Source organism: Caloenas nicobarica, chromosome 1, assembly GCF_036013445.1.
Source record: "Caloenas nicobarica isolate bCalNic1 chromosome 1, bCalNic1.hap1, whole genome shotgun sequence".
NCBI lineage: Eukaryota > Metazoa > Chordata > Aves > Columbiformes > Columbidae > Caloenas > Caloenas nicobarica.
In genome coordinates, this window is record NC_088245.1 from 81,118,331 (window position 1) to 81,136,293 (window position 17,963).

At 44.5% G+C, this 17,963-nt stretch overlaps 1 protein-coding gene across 1 annotated transcript in view; it reads right to left on the bottom strand.

The window, feature by feature from the left end:
• Positions 1–13,168, bottom strand: part of PDE3A (phosphodiesterase 3A) — a 264,176-nt gene extending 251,008 nt beyond the window's left edge. Inside the window, exon 1 of the mRNA XM_065632929.1 lies at positions 12,311–13,168. Coding sequence (XP_065489001.1) covers positions 12,311–13,168 — 858 coding nt within the window. The remainder of the gene's footprint in view (positions 1–12,310) is intronic.
• Positions 13,169–17,963: the final 4,795 nt, after the last annotated feature.

Sequence of the window (17,963 nt, forward strand, 5' to 3'; positions counted from 1 at the left end):
AATTTTATCATTTTTGATCACAGATCAGTTGCAGCTCCCAAAAGAATAATAAAACTAAATATCTACACATGACAGAATGCCCAGGCATGAATGCAGACTTCAAAATTCTGGGTTTTCAAAAAGTCTGCTCGAGTGGCAGATCACAGCCCAAGTCAGGAAATCTTAGGGTAATCTTAAGAATCTTCTCTCTTGTCTATGTGTCATACAAAAGGAAAAAAAAATTCTAGATTCAAAGATGATGGCAGCTAAAATATTGGAATGAAAAAACATTGAATCTGTGCCTCAGTCACCGCTATCCACAACTATACACCATCCATCAACCCTGAGTAAGAACATCACTCATATTAGGACTAAATTTACACACCGCACACAGTAGAAGAGAAAGCTGGAATAAAGATTAGGTAGATTTAAGAGGAAGGAGACAGACAATCTATTTTTACTACTTCACTTAAAAATGTTCAAGAATTCTCCAAGAAACACTTTGCTTTGCCTTCTCCCTCTGTCTCACCACATCACACGTACCCAGAAAGCTAGGTTTAGATGTCCTACATTTCGGTTAAGCCCTGGTGCCTAGTATTTCCTATTAGCTGGCTCTGACTCCAAAGGTGCATTGCCAAGAGGGAATAACAGGCTTGGATCCTCAAAGTGGAATTTAAGCTGGAACATGTGCTTTAGTGCTGGTACCCCAATCCATCTAATTGTTGCACTATTATCCCATGCTCCTCTATTATACTGCTTGACACAAACATAGCAAGCTTAGTAACGATTAACATTTTGTATTCTGCAACCCAGAAGTCAGTTTTCAGTATACGTGTGGCACAGACAATATTTCCTTTGCCACTGGACAGATTCTCACTACAGTCTCTGTAATGAGGCACATACAGAGCCAGCACCGCCTAAAATAATCAAACTGTGTACACCTGTTGGCATACCTGTCTGCTTCCGGGCAGAACTAAATGTGTTTGCTTCTCCACAAGTCAGAGGAAAGATGAATTCTCTGCAACTCTGGCCAGAAGTCTTTCATTGAAAAGGTTAGGGCCCTCCTTCCACCCTTATCCCCTTTTTAACTTCTGAACCTCTGGCAGAGTCTTCCTCACAGCTCAGTTCCTCACAAGCACAAGGGAAGTACAGCATTAAATCCTTTAATAGAAAATGTTTATTCATTTGCAGTTTTGTATAATCAGTAGACAATTAAGACTGCATTTAAGAATGGCACTTGCATATGAATTAAGCTGGTCTTACAAAAAAAAAAAGTCATGGCATATGAATTATGTTGCAGCATTTCACCTCATACAGAATTTGGAATCAACAGAAATGCAGCAAATTTCAGGGAACTGTCATAATAAGTAAATTTTCAGAACTGTCCTAATAAATAACAAATACTAACTAGTCCATAGCTTCCTTGAGAATAGGTACATTGCAGCAATCACATATCCACTACGTATAATAGACTAAGTTTTACCAGCTAAAGCTCATCATCTTTATCTGTAAAAATGCGAGTCACCTATTTATCTCAGCTGGTCTTATCATGGTTCTAACAGCCCCCATGTATGCCCACGAGAAGGACACTGGCTCAGGCTGCACAGGGACCTTATCAGCTCCTCCTGTCCAGCCAGACCTGAGCTCCACGTCACAGCTAAATCCAGCAGCAAGTCAGTCCAGGCACCAGAGATACCATGTACAGCACCTATATGGCTTTGCACCTTTAGAAGAGAGTTGTAGCACCAAGTTCCAGTTCGAATATTGGAACAGCATGTGTTAGTAAGACACAAGTATTTATTTGTTGATCAAAATCACTACTCAAACATTTACAAATAAAAGAAGAAAAATTTAGCAAAACTTGGTATGCATTTGCAAGTCAAGAAAGAAAAATACTAAACCAAATTAAAACTCAAGCAATGAGTACAGAAGTTGGTATATGAAGAAACATGCTTGCCCGTAGAAACATCAGAAAATATTATTAAATATCCAGAAAGAACAGCGACATGTGTAACTCAGGCTACAGACTGTGTTGTCAGAGTCAAACAAAGAATTCCATCCCTCTAGGCTACACAACACTAATTTGATTGTGTATATGTACACAAACACATAGATATTTACATATAAAGATGTATGTGTATGCACACACATCTATAAAAACATGCTACAAAGTCTCAGGTCACATTTCAAGCAGCACAACCAGCATTAGCTTTGAATTACTTACTTTAAAATAAGAAAAAGAACAGTTAGCTGTTTAAAAAAAAATAAAAACCAGCAATCTGCAGATTTGTGTATGGGAACACACCCTCCTCTGGCACTAATGATTCAACTGAAAGGATCAGCCTGTTACCCTGGGAGGACTGAGCACTCTCAATTCCCACTGAAGTCAGCGGAGGCAGGAAGGAGATTATCAGTAATCACTACGAAAAGAACATTTTTAACAAACCTTGACTTGCACAATATGAATTTTAAAATATCAGGAGAAGTTAAAGGTATTCGTTGCCTCACAAGAGTAAGATACAGAGCTACATCTCAGCTCAAGTATTCCTGTAACAATCTCACTTACAGACTCAAACTAAAACTACAGCCACACGTAAAATATCTTATCAGTTATCTTGCAATTATCAATGCACCCAAACACACTTAAGTTCCTTATCAACATAAAATACAGTGAATAGACCTTGTCAGGAGTAACCTGTGGTTACCATCACCAACAAAAGTGAAGTGAAATGCACCTGAGAACTCTAACAGCATCCAACACTTTTTTTGCCACTCGCCAAGCTACTGTCAGGGGAAGGATTTTAGTATTACCAATATAGAAATAGCTCTGTCTCCGTTGTGGGGTGTGGTGGAAATGAAGCTGCATAATCTATTCTGCAAGGAAAACCAAGTTAGATCAGTAAGCTGGTGAGCTTTAAGAGGCTACAGTGAGAAAAAGCAAGAATCTCGTAACAAAAGCACTCAAAACTGCAATAACGGGGACAAGAAGGGACAGCACGTAAGATAAGGTCATGCAGCCCTTTTTAATCTACACTTTTGCACAGAGGTCTGTATCTTTCTACAACTGCCATTCCAATTGAGATTTAATACATGAACATAGACAAGGTTTCACAAGTTTTACTTCACAGGCAACAAAAAGCTTGGGTGAGCGTATCTAAACTACTGCTCATAGAAGTGGAGAAAATATTGCTTGAACGTAACCTCTCAACCCATACATCACCCCTTCCAGCTGCCTCATCCATTGCTGGTCAGAGGGCAAACACAAATGCCCGTGAGAGCACCTTTGCAGGCTGCCACCCCAGTGGCTCTATGGCCACCACAGGGCTCACAGGCCACCGCTCCGGCCTCTTCAGCTGCCCCAGATTCTCATTTTAAGGTAAATTTAGGGTGTATATTTTTGCTGAGGATCAATGTAACAAAACACGTCGATGTTCTGCCTACGTTCCTTTACATTAAATACAAATATACATTGGTTTATTTAAAACCGTAGAGCAAAAGTAATTGCAAAAGACTAGCAAAAGTATCTGTACTTCAAGGAGAGGAATAATTTGGTTATTGCTGGTGCACACAGAGATGCTAGCAAGGTATCAGCAACCTGCTGGAAGTGCAATAATTCAAAAAAACCCATCAACCTTCAGCATTCAAACACTCAGTTATTTCCTCTTCTGGAATTCATTTCAGAAACATACTTACGGACAAATTTAGTCAAACATCCGTCAAAAGGATGCTGCTCAGAATAAGTAATGTTCAGTTTTGGAAATGATTAATAATTCTTCCCCCTTTACACCAAGAAAACAAATCTGCAACTTTATTCAAAGAAAGAAAAAGGTTCTTCAAAACGAAACATAAAAAACCACAACAAAAACCAACCAACCAACCAAAATTGCCATCAGTGACTTGATCTTCAAAACACAGCAAGTGATACCGCTTTCCATCAGACCTCACCACAGCTATATTTCACACATCTTTTAATGAGGCTGAGATATTTCTAGGAGAACCAACCAGTCTGAGGAATGGTTCCTTTTAAACTGTCACCAGGGTTTGTGTCAGGAGTTCAGCAGCCATCAGAAAAGCATCCTGAGTATGTCTGAAAAGCATCACTCCTACAGTCAGGCACACAAAAATCCCATTTAAAAAAATAAAGGTGCAGAATATAAATTTACTTTATTTTAAAATTCAAATCAATGCATACATTCTTACTACAAAACAGAGCAAACTTAAGCAACCCATGAAACACAAAATATAAATAAGTCACTTTAACACAGCATGTTTCACTGGAGGGTTAGAGGCGATAGAAAAGCAGGCCTCACCTATGGTTTGAGCTATTTCTGATACGTGGAGGTTTTGACTTTTTCCACCCTCGTGCAGGGGTAGAGGGAGAGCCTTTAGCTGTCTTGATGCTCATAAATATCTTCTCCCTAATTGTTTTCAGTAGTTAATTGTAGTAAAAATTACGAACACAGCCATCCTGTGATAGGTCCTGGTCAGTGGACGCTTCAGATGAAACAGTAATTTCACTAAAGTACACCACAACAGAGTAACCAAGTGGGAAATTTCTTCCTAACTAGTATCAGATTAAAAAAATAAAGCCAGTTTTTCCAATCTTCAACCTGCTTGGAATAAGAGACCTCTAAACTTCAATAAATAATAAATACAAATGTCTAACAACATTAGAAATGGCTTTACTCATACCTTGTGACAACACATTCCATGACCAGAGTTTACTTCTATCTTGCCCATCCAGGCTTCTTGCTAGAATTTTAACACTAAAGTGGTTTTTGTTTGTTTCCAAATTCCCTTCTCTTCTTCAGTTTTTAGGAGAATACCTATTCAGTACTCCTCAATCAGATCTATTCTTACACATTTTCCAGTCTCTTCTTAGGTGACGATCAGAGATTTGGGCTATATGTGTAGACCCCAACTGCTCACCATGGCTGACCAAAACTCAACACAACACTCCATATCAGTACTTCACTAATCTAATTTCACTATAATACTTCACACACACACACAAAAAGACTTTTTCGGTGACCAGCACTGCCAGTTGACATCAAGTCTTTTTCCTGACAGGTTCCAAAATTAACAACGTAATTTCACAAAACAAGCTCTTATAGCAAATACCTTCCTGCGCTGTTTCACCCTTTATTCGGCAACTCTTAAGGCAGCATCAGGAAACCATCCAGCTGCCTCCTACCTTCAGCGGTAACGAAGGACCACTTGTCTCATCAGCATGTTCTGCTGCTGCATTCTTCACGTTTCCCTTTTTATTTATAGTCATAGGTGTTTCTGCCCTGGCAGGGGGATTGGACTGGATGATCTTTCGAGGTCCCTTCCAAGCTCTAACATTCTGGGTGTGTGAATAGAGCCACGAAGTGCCACAATACATAAAGCAATGGTGGTTCAGCCTATTCTTCTGGATTCTTGACAGATCTGGAGGCAGCTTCATCTTTGTACCGCGATCTCCAATTGCATTCTTAATTGCCTTTTTGAAGGCCAAAACCTACTACTGCTCTTTTGCCAATGATTAGAGCAGCACAACCTTCTCTCACAGCAGGTTGGCTGGTTTGCCCTTACCTCATGGCGCCACACCGCCGGCAAACTGAACCCCGGGGGGAGTATGAGAAGCGGGCAATGCCGCTGGCATCGCCAGGGACAGATACCAAAACGTTAAAAAATAAATAAAATAAAATAAAATAAAATAAAATAAAATAAAATAAAATAAAATAAAATAAAATAAAATAAAATAAAATAAAATAAAATTAGGCGGGCTGGGTTAAGTACCACGGACAGATGTTGTTCATTACGGCGGTGACCGACGTGGCGGGCGGGGTCGCGCGCATCGAGGGGCGCTCGTGCCCTCTAGGGGTCCGGCCCCGCCAGCGCGCGCCCCGCCGGCCCCGCCCCCTCCCGCCGCACCAGCATCATCATAATAATACTAAGAGGCTTGTAACAATTGCTCCCACACAGAGGGAGAAGCAGCTCAAACTTTTTTTTTTTTTTTGGTTACTGAAAAGAGGAAAATCTTGATAAAGGAGTACAGCAGTTCTTCCTCTCACCAACTCATTTAATCTCCAAAGAAAGGAAAACACTGACGTTCCCCACAGCATAAAACCTGGACAGGCATCACTCCCTCCCCCGCCCTACATCCCAGAGAACTCCTGATGCTACCACTGTACTTGCAGCAGGGGTTACAGCAAGCTAAATCTGGGAGGGGGAAAAACAAAACAAAACAAAACAAAAAAGAGAGAGAAAACTCAACACACACACTAAAACTTGAAAAACTACGGAGTCCAAAGGATAGGCATTTATTTCCAAGCAGCACTCTAACACAGAAGAGACTTGGGTTTGGTAATTCATCGAGAAACTTTTTTTCAAAACAAGCAGAGAAGAAAAAACTTGCACAAAGGAAAAACACACACTTCTACTTTGTTATCTGATCTTTACATTTATTTCCTTATCCATCGAGTGGTATCCTATAAACTGTACATCTCCCCTTAGATTATCTAAGCAAATCACAGCAACAGTCTCAGAGCTTTAATTGCAGCAGCATTCTTTGTATTCTCAAACCACATAGGATGCAGTCAGCTCACCCGTTTCGAGCCCTGCAGTTTGCAGGCACCAGAATTGAGCAACCTTTGCAGTTCCAGGGCAGGACTTATATGTGTGTGTATATATATATATACACACACACACACACACACATATATATACACACACACACACACATATACACACCTTTTTAAAGAAAAAAGCCCAAGCAATAAAAAGCCCAAGCATATTCCTTCAATTTGTAAAATACAGCTGTGTCTCAGTCTCTTGCAAAAAAAAGAGCTGGAACACAAGCACAGTAACAGCAGATCAGGACAAATTCATACAAATGTCGCAGTTAACATCCAAAACATCATGTGTCACTGTTTTTCCCCTCCAACCCCCAAAAAGCTTCTCAAAACACAGTTCATACACAGGGTCACTGTTCTGGCTGTTTATTTAATTAACATGACAACCCAGCGTACACAGGATTTCTTTCAGTTCCCCCAGCTTTGCATTTTCGCACTTCAGGCAGAAAGAGTAGAAAGTCACTACTGTATTTTACTTTTTTTGCCAATGTGCCCTAATATAAATTTCTTGATTTAACCGATTGACGAAAATAGATTCTAAATCAATCGTGAGAGTTTCAGCTGCAGTTTTTACATTTTTGTAAGGTTAAAAATAAAAATTAAAAAAAAAAAAGGGGAAAAAATCTAAGTAGAGCAGGTTTGCGTAAACGAAGCCATGCAAAAGAAAATAAAGTATTATGTCTGGAATCCCCGGGTGATTTTTCCTGGAGCCTTACTGAAATATTTTACACGGTTGTGTTTCAGCAAGTCACCAGATGACATAACTCCTCAGTATTCCTTGGTTTCTAGTGACCTAAATGGTAATGCCAGCATATCTTATCAGAGTAATTACAGCTCAATAACGCTTATTAGCAGCAGGAGGTATGCAGTATATAACACTGCATGCCTAATAGGAACTTTGACATACAAAAACTTCTAGATATTAGATCTAGAATCTAGATATTAGATCTAGATCTGGATATTAATCTGCCTTCTCCCCTCCAAAATTTTAAATCTCTGTATGTTGCACTCTGTTCTCTCCTATTTTCAGGCCAGAGGCAGCATACATAATATCGAAAATTGGTTGTAAGATAAGGGTACAGCTGCCCTTTTTTTGGACAGAATGATAGAGATCCAGGAAAGGAGGGGAAGCAATGCATTCCTGGCACTTACAAAGCTCTCACTGTCAAACAATGAGAAGAACAGATAAAGCCTCGGGGAAAAAAAGAAAATCCCCTCCATTTCTTAGATCTTATTGCTGAAGAGATATCTTCGACCATGTGAACTGTTAACAGTATTGTCTTCTCAACTCCACAGACAGGCAGTGATAACGACAGTCCCAGCTCACAACTTTCCCAGGCTACAGACTGGGAACAGGCAGAGTCACCATCTAGAACTCTGCGAAAAATGGCCAAATTGAGCAAAAAAAAAAACCCCTGCTGCTGCAGATGAAAGACAGAGGAGTCTGTCACCGAAGTTATTGATCTGAAAAAATAATTTTTTAAAAAGGAGAAACAGGCAGGGAAAGATGTGGCAGCACGGAACAGCTATCAAGTCTCAAACAGATTAAAAATAAGTGACAGACCCTCAGGTGTCCCTCAGTGAGGCAAAAAGCTTTCTATTTCTCCACGTGCCCACAAAGAGAAAGAAGGAAGGAAAATGGGCAGAAACCCGCTCTGCCCCAGGAGCCAGAGGACACGGACGGGAGTTTGCACATGGAGCTGCTGGCCTTGCAGCCGGAGGAGAAACTCCTCCATCGCGGTGGTGCCCACCAGCAACGCTGAGGACCAGGGCAAGACTCAGCAACTCGCTAGTGCCTTAGTGCCTTCTCATACGAGGCTGTGTCACCCACTAGTTTGGGAACTGGAAAGTACTTCAGACCCTGAGGTGTGCTGTACCTGTGACAGTCTTCTGACAAAATAAAATAAAATAAAATGAAAGGGCTAAGCAATGTGAATTACTTGTAGCAGCTGCTCTAGCTCATTTAACACACAGTTGTAATAAATCCAAGCTAGCTGAAAGCTTCCAATTCCCCCCAAACAAAACAACAAGCAAGGCTTAAAAGCAAAATCCTGAGTCTTCGACATTGTTTAAAATTGTACAGCTACTATCACCCGCCAAGGTGAAATCATCCCTTTAGACTGTTGTATGTCAAGATTAAGACATGCAGATCAGAGAGACAAGCTCCAGAACACAAAGGCCATTTAATATTTTAATGGGAAACACAGAACACACTTCTATTCCCCCCCTCACCCACAATCTCCTCTCCGTGCTTTTAGTGAAAACTAAAATGTTTGCAAAAACATGGAGAAGAAACTCCAAAAGCCATCATCCTGGAGGTAGTTGTGCATTTACCAGAAAAAAAAAAAAAACAAACAAAAAAACCCAAAAAAAAACAAAACAAAAAAACCCAAACCACCACGCACAAACACAAACCACCACACACACAAAAAAAAAACCCAAACACACATGCATTTGTTCATTCACTCACTGTCTTACACATCCATTCACAATTTCTCTCTGCTGCCTCTTTCAAATCTGGGTGAGCGAGCCCTCAAGGAGCTGAGCATCCTCAGCCGGCATTGATGAAATCACAGGCAGACAACGCTCAGCTGGGAGCAGGATCAGGCTGTTACAAAGCACACATTTCTCAATGAGATCTACACACACACCAAACTGGAAACTTTTAATCCAAAGAATTTACCAAAATTGAGAAAGAGAGAACACATATAAAAAAACAACCACAAACAAACAAACAAACAAAAACCCACACCAAAAAACCCAGAATTAAAAGAAAAACCAGTAAAGACCACTTCTAGCACCAAAAGGTTATATCTTGCTGTGTTTGATTTTGGATGGTGGAATTTTTTTTAACAAAAGGGTTTTTCTTTTTAAATTCTTTTTGGAACTGATTAGCAACTAAGATGAGACACTTCTAAAGAGGGAATAATTTAGTGATATACGCATTTCCAGCTACTCCTACTAGCAGCTTAAACAGCATACTTTTAATTTAATTTTGAATATTCTAATACCTCTATCTGCGATGTTAGTTTGCAGTTCCTAGTACTGTCCTTTAAATTGCAAGACCACATAGATTCAACTCTATGTTCTAATAAGGAAAAATCCAGCTAACAACTGAGATGTGTGTGACTAAGAAAAAAAAAATTCAGGAACTCCAACTTTTGCAGAATGTCATATCACAAACAGACAGGGTGGGAATCACACTCTGGAAAAATAAAAGCTTAATTAAATGCTCAGCAACAGAAAAGATTACGCGAGAAGTAATGGGAAACATCTTTAAAAATTCACTTAATGTTATTCACCAAATGAAAGCATGTATTTCAAAGCAATAAAGTAGACCTATTTCCTGATTAAAATTATTGGCAGTTCCCAGATGTATCGACAAGCTATCTTTCAGATGAGAAACATTCAGGGCATATTTTTTAAATACAGGGGGTGAGGGAAGGCCTGGTCTTGTTTATAAAGTCCTCATCTCTATTTTTAACGTGTTATATTTAAAAACTGTCCAAAGCAGAAACATTTACCTATGGTTTCTTTAAGCCTATAGGGAGCGGATTTTTGCTATAAACACAAACTTTGCTGCAAGAGAGTCCCAATTCTCCCAGCATTTCTTCAAGGCCCTCAGAGAGCTTTGTTTCAGCTTTTCCATTTTTCTATCTGGCTAATGTGTATTTAAGAAGACAGCTTTTAGGGAGGGGGTTTCACATATACATGCACACAGCCATACTGTGCTATTAAAAAAAAAAAGACAAAAAGTCTCCCCAAACTCAAAAGTAGTTATCCATTTCTAATCATGCAGCGGCGCAAGCAATACCAGATCTCACTATTGATTAATAGCGACTGAGAACAAAAGAAAGAGAAATTTGCCAAAAACCTGCAGTGGGTAAACTTCACAGTTGCCAGCTAACTCCACTCCAGCTCCGCAGCTTGGAAGCAGGAGTTGCTGGGGGCAAAGCTGACCACTGTCCCTAAGCAACACACCACTGAGGGGGAAGAAGGCTACCTTGTTATCCATCACCAGTTTAACATCTTGGTATATAGAGATGATTTTAACTCCCTCCATAAGAAAAGAGAAGGATGCGATATCAAACTAGTGAGCCCCGTCTCCATTGCATTTAGAGATGTTAACTGAAAAGCTGCTTTTATTTGAAGTGTGAGAGTGACTGGAAATATGTTTTAAACCTTAAAAATGATTATCGTAAGAAACCATCAGAAATGTCTAGCGTCACCAAGTATAAACGGTTTTAATTTCTTGCCTTAGATACTGTATTTACTAATTATTTTTACACCCTTCTCCCTCTCTCAGCTCCTATTAAAGTCAGAACTGGGTCAGCTGTCTACTTTTTCACACTGTATTTGCCCGGACACTGTGGTAAATATTTATTTTATCTAAGCAAAAATGTTAAATAAATAAGTGCATTTGTTGTAAAATAATCCTCAAGTATGTAAGGTTGTCAGGCCCTCTTCTAGAAAATGTCATAACCAACCACACAGGGATGTAATCAAACCATTTCTAGAAACAAAGTAGCCACCCACACCATATGGTTAGATGCCATCACTTGGAAAATACTTAGCTGCTTATGCAGCAAGCAACCTGAAAGAAAACCTTTGGAGTATGGCAATACGCTTCAGTTGACCACAGTGCACAGACACATTTTCAATACTAATTGAAAAAGAAAGCTTAACGCCATTTGCCACTTATTTTCCCCCAGGTTTCCCTTTCCACTGCTCCGTGAGGGTTGCACTGGCTTTCAATACGCTCAGTTACACTCAACCTATCGAACTATTCTTTCCTGGGGCAATCTTAAATCTCAAAAAAAATTGAGAAAATGCTTTGAGCACAGAACTAAGCCAACCTTGTGTCCATGGCAGGACTCTATACAGCTGTGCAGTAAAGATAATGGTGTCTGATTGTTTCTTTTTCCTTTTTTTTCTTCTTGAGGTGCACATTCAAAAGAACGCATCCCTGCTAAAAGAGTAAGTTCTCACTCCTCCCTTGAAATCACAGCCTCTTAATGGAAACAAAGTTGAGATAAATCGCGTGTGCCTCGAACCGGTTCCCACAACCACAGCAGAGCGGGAGCTATTGATTACACGCATAGGAACAGCCCTGCGGAGGCAAAGTGCAAAGATGAGCACCGCACTGTGCGGGCCAGCCTCAGAGGACACGCTATCGTCCTGATAAGGGACTTCTCCCACCGAGGACAAGCTGCCTGGCCCAAGCACGCACACCTTTACCGCTTAAAGCAAGTTTAATAGGGCTAAGCTACCTTTCCGGGAAAACCTAGGTTTGAAAAAGCGAGGCTCGTAAGTGATGCTGGGAAACCTCAGGGCTGTGCAGAGAGCAGGTTCCCACCAGCTCCAAGAGCCAGGCGGGTACCACCCGACTCAACTTTCTGCCAGCTTTGAGAAAAGCAAGCGCCAGTGATGGCTGTAAAAGAAAAGAAAACCCCGAGCTCTCTCCCCGTCGCCCTCAGCCGGGACGAGCCAGGCTGGGTCCGGAGAGCCCCTCTTCCCACCGGCCCCAGCCCCGTCCCGGGGCGGCCGCACGGGGCTCTCCGCGCCGCGGGGCGCCGGGCAAAGCCGGCACCGTGCTCGGCTCCTCCGCCGGGGAGCGGCCGGGAGGGCACGGCTGCCCGCGCCTCTGCCGCCGGCGGGGCTCCCACCCGCCACCAGCAAAGTTTGGGACCCGTCCCCCCTTGCCCCTGCCCTACCTGCTCCCGGGGGATGCAGGGCAGCGAGGTCCGCCGGTGGGTCTTGCTGCCGCCGCCGCCGCCGCCCGACATCTCAGGGGAGATCATGGAGCTGGACCGCCGCCGCCGCCTGAGCACCGGGGCTTCGTCCGCGGCCGCGGGGGCGGCGGGAGGCTCCGCCAGCGGGGCGGCCCGCCGCGGGGGCCAGAGCCGGTCAGCGTAGCCGGCCAGGAGGATGCCCAGCAGCCCCAGCAGGTAGGCCAGGTAGGGCCGCCAGGACGCCGGGACCCTCTCCAAGGCGACGAGGGACGTGGTCCTGGCCGCGCTAGTCACGGCGAGCATGAGGACGCCCTGCCTCAGCTTCAGCACCAGCCATGTCACGGCGGCCAGGCAGCTCAGCACCACCCCCGTGGCGGCGAGGGAGAGCAAGTGATCCTCCCCCGCCGCCAGCGCCGTCTGCGCCACCGCTTCCCCCCCGCAGCAGGCGGCCAGCAGCAGCGCCGCCGTCCGCGGCCGCACGCCGCCGCGCAGCAGGTAGCGGCCCGCGCCGAAGAAGGCGCCGGCCAGGCCCAGGGGCACGGCGCCGGGGGGCAGCCACCCCCAGCCCCGCGGCCCCGCGCCGCCCTCCGCCGCCAGCTCCCGGCCGCGCTCCCCCCGCACCAGCCTCACCACCAGGGCCAGCAGCACGGAGAGGGAGCCGGCGCACAGCGCCGAGGAAAGTTTCCGGCGGCGCCAGGTCTCCCGCGGCGGCGACAGCGCGGTCCGGGAGGCCGGCCCCCCCCCCGCCGCCCCGCCGCCGCCCCGCGGAGAGCCGGGCTGCAGCCCCGCCGGCGGGCAGCGGCCGCTGCAGCCCGGGCTCCGAGCCTCGCCGCCGGCCATGGCCCCGACGGGCCTCGCTGGACTTACTCCCAGCTGGGCAGGGGCCGGCAGTGACCCCCCGGCGGCCGTCAGCGGCGGGCGGCCGGGGGGCAGCCGCGGGGGCGGCGGGCCGGGGTCGCTCCCCGCCGCAGCGCCGGCATTTCCTGCGGAGCGCGGAGCTCGCCCCCCGCTCGCCTCCTCCCTGAGAGCTCAGCGGCGCGCATGAAGGGCTGGGGAGCGCCTCGCCCCCTCCGCGACCCCCTCGGGCTTGGAGGGGGAGTAGTAAATTAGGGATTTTTTAAAGTGCAAGAGAGGCAGGGACGCAGAGAAATCCTAAACAGTGTAAGAAAAAAGGGGGAGGGGGACGTGGGGGAGAGGCAGATGTACCACCTCAGAAGTGCTGCTTAATTTCTAGGCCATCATCTCCCTCACAGGCGCTCCCGGCGGAGGCAGGGAGGGAGGGAGGGGCGGTGCTGCCCCCCGGAGGGTCCGCGCCCGGCCCGCGGTTGTCCCAGCCGTGACCCGCGGTCGCGGGGAAGGAGTGTACCGGTCGTTGCGGACCGCGGGGAAGGAGGAATGGCCAAAAGGAAAAAAATTACAAAAACGCCCAGAAAAATATTGCAAATAAAAGGCCAGCGGAGTCGGGGACAGAAGTTGCGAAGTTGTACCGGGACGGCTAGAGAAAGATCCGCGGGAGGGACTTTGAAGGGAAGCTGCTTGGGAGGAGAGAGAAGGAAAGCAGCCTGAATGCTGCCGGGATAGTCCTTGAGTTTTGTGCGGAAAAAACAAGTGATGAGAGCTCCCCCCCAGCCTGGAGAGGAGACTACCGAAAGCCCAGAAGCAAACCCAAACCCGAACAGGACACCACACCAAAAAAGAGCGGCGGAGGGGAGGGGGTGTTGGAGGCGATAACGAAGCACAGCAGGCTGCCGGGGAAGGGGAGGTTGCCGCTTTCAAAAACGGCCGGACCGGCTGCCGGGGAAAGGCTGCGCCGGTCTCGTCCGCCTCCGGCGCGCAGTGGGGCGGGGGAGGCTCCGCACCCCGCGTCCGAGGGTCGCGGCGGCTCCGCTTGGGGCCGGGTCGCACCCCGTGTCCCCCCCCCGCTGCCGCCCCGCAGGAGCCGGCGGTGCCACCCGGGCGGCGGAACTCCTCGACACCGGGCGCTGGCGGCCAAGGCATAAATCTGCCTGTCAGGGAGGGGGGCAATTACGAGGCCGTAAAAAAGTCAGAAAGATAGATGTTTATGAACGATTATTACTATTATTGTTGTTGTTTTAATGGGAAGCCCGCACTGGAATCCCAAAGCTAGCGGGCTACAGTTCTCCAAAGCGTTACGAATCTCTGGGCTGTGGCTCCATCCAAACCCCGCTGCTTCTTTCCTCCAAACCTGCCTCACACTCAGGCCCCAGGGCTCCTCCAGTCGAGATCCGCAGCGTGCTGGGGGCTAATTCCCTCCTGGGCGGCCAAAAATTGCTCTTTGCATGAGTAGGATCAGGTACAGACTAAAAGTCCATACAAGATGAAGGCCTTATTCTTAAAGCCCCGGGTCCCGCTGAAGGGCGTAGAGTGATGTATTCAGCGTATAATAATACGAACAACGGAGAAATACATCACCAGCTGTGAAGTTACAGAACCTTAAGAGTCAGGAAACGAACAGATTAGAAAACAGGATTTCCCAGCCCTCTTCCCCCTCTCACATCCATAAATCACTAATTCAGACAGATTTATAGCCTTTACATATTTATTGGTGTATCTATCTGGATATCATGCCTATCATCCAGGATCTGAGCATCTGAAATGGTAACATTAGTGAAGCATGTTTTGGATTTTTACTAGAAATGGATCGTAAAAACTGAGTATGTTTTTAAATAATAGTTTTCCAACCTAACTATTACGGAATATGGATTTATTAGTCATTTTTATGTTTGAAGCTTGGTTTGAAAACAGCCTAGATATTGTTAGCGAAGTTTGGCTCCAAGGAATGGAAAGCCTCTGGGTTTTTTTAAAGGTTAAGGGTCCAGATTAAGAACATCTGGGAAGGTTTACAGTTTATTCTGGTGAGACAGCAATCAGCAGGTTGCCATATACACCTAGAAAAACATAGCTGGGTTCCATCTACCCCAAGCATCAACATCTCAGAGGCAGAACCAGACTCTAGATAGCAATAAACCTATGACTCCTAACTCCTTTTCAGATTTTTATAAATAAGATGCGTCTCTTGGATATTTTTTTAAGTCTAGATGCATCAAAACAGAGTGGAAATAAATTGATACTGCAAAATGGATGACAACATGTGTATCAGTTGCAGTTCAGATAGACCAGAGCTTTGACCTAATCCTTTGTACCAAGTAGCTTTCAATTACATCTTAATTTATCTCCACTTTGTTATTTTACAAGTAGACTTACTGATATCAGAAATATCGACACTTTAAATACAGTCATAAAAAAATAAAAAAATATTAGAAGAACAAACACAGAAATAGAGGAATAAACACTCCCTACCTTTATTTTTTGATGCACACCCCCTTTAAATGTGTATTAATTACACAGATCAAAGCAGATAATGGTCTAATAGTCTCTTAATTCCTTAAGCTAAAACATGAATTATTCACTTTAGATTAAAAGCAGCAGCATTTTTTATTCAGACAGATTCTAGGTTACTGTAATGGAACTTGTACTCTTTATAATGGCTGTTATAATAGTGGTTTGAGCCTCATAGTAGGGTTTTTTTTCCAAGACTACTTCAAATGCATTAAATGATTGAAACACATTTCTGATCTCTGCCTGCCTGGATCTCTGAGGTTACTGTGAGGCCAGCTAGCAAAGCGGGGTTTACGAGTGTTAGGCTTCACCAAAGATCAGGGCTTGAGCCATCAGTGGATGAGCTTGCCTGAAGCTGGCAACTCTAAGCCAGAGACAGCATCTTTTCCATCTCCCATGAATGGACTAGACCTCCTTGAGCTGTCTGCTACATTCTACACTGAAGTTTACAGAATAAAGTCAAATTTTGATTATTTTTCCTGGTATCTTGATTTCCATATCATGGAGCTCTCGGATGACATGATGAAAGTCAAGGCTTGCAAAAACAACTTCAACAACTAGCACAAACATGATGACCTCTAGATTTCCCAGAAGCATGGCTCAGACTCTTACCAGCTCATTCTTCTGAGCACCGAGGTTGTATATTGAGCAGTACACGGGAAGCTGAACTTTGCTGTGCTCTCTACTGTGTGGGAGTTGATCAAAATTACTTCTCCATGTTTCTGAGTTAAGCAATGCAATTGTCTCTTATTCATCTAGTGATTAACTAAGGGTGTATTAAGCATTCAAGTTGTGAAGATCTTTAGCAAAAAGGCAGCAGTCATGTAATGTTGGCATCTCAATCAAAATCAATACCAGGTGGGAGAATGTGGTAGGTGATGAGCCAAACTTAAAGGGAGTTTCACAGAAAATGAGAAATATTGACCGTTTAGGAGACTTCCCATGCAGAGACACACAAAAAGAACTGGGGGAGCGTGTTGGTGTCAGTTCCTTCTTCAAGGTATAATTCCACCAGACTGAGCTGTCTACAGATGATAGGTACCTCTTAAACAGTAAGTTGAACACATAGTTACAGGCACCTGAAAATCCTGTCTTCCTTCTCTAGTAAAGAGAAATTCTGAGAAGGCAGATTCTACCCCTGCAAATGGGGAACAACTCAAGACTTCATTGAAGTTCTGGGGATGTAGGCTTTTCAGCATTTCCAGAATCAGGCTCTTTAAAATGAACAGACATCAATAATAACCCAAAGAAAATGGAAACCATTACATACGATAAGGTCATTGTATGAATGTGCTGGAGCAGTATCAGCCATTCACCAAAGAAACTGCCACTTGCAGAAGATCGTGCTGTAGTGAAAACCTAGCAATACCCTTCTATTTTCCATTTGGAGAGCAATCTTGTGTGGCAATGGTAGAAATTTCTTAGAGACTTCAAAGGAGACAAACCCAGGAAGTTTCACAGTTACCATTACAGAAAAGTGTGAAAGAAAATGAAGGTAACTGTCCAATTAGATAAGAAATTCAAAATTGATTGACCTGAAAAAAGGCAGTTTCCTCTGGATAATGAAGAGCAGGAGATGGACAGCAAGGAGGATGAGATGTAGGGAGGTTCTGGACAGCTGACAGTTTCCTAAGATGTAATTGTCTGTCTCAGAATCACTTCTTCCTTAGTAATCATGGGCTCTGCTGTCATTTCTTGATAAAGCAACCCATATTTTATCCCAAGTTAAATGGTAAATTAGGGGACAAGATGAAATGCCTTTTATTCATTACTGTGTCCAGCAGGTTGTACACTTATCCAATTCACTCAAGGGACTTTGCATGAAGCATCCATGCAGGATATGTGATTCTCAATCTAAATGGGGAAAAAATGCCTCTCCTGATCATTAAGGAGGAAAGATTTCATGAAGGTGCCACTTAGCCCAGCTATACAGATCACACAACCACCGTTCGTTTGGTTTGTCCACACTTCCTCACAGTCTTTTCTCATACCACTGCTGGATTGCGGTCACGGTCAGCAGGCCACAGCTGGTCTGGGAAACCACAATGTACAGTGCTATATCCCATAACGGGTTACACAGACTGTCCTCCCAGAAGTGATATAACGAAATGAAAGCCCCAAATCATGCAGCAATGCTGTGATCAAGCTGAAGTGAAAAGAGGCTCTTCTGGGGGGTAAAGAAGCAATAGAGAAAACCAAATACATTCCACACCATGTCATACTAGAGAGTGCCGCAGAGCGGGGGGAAAGACAAGTAGAGATGGTCTCTATGACT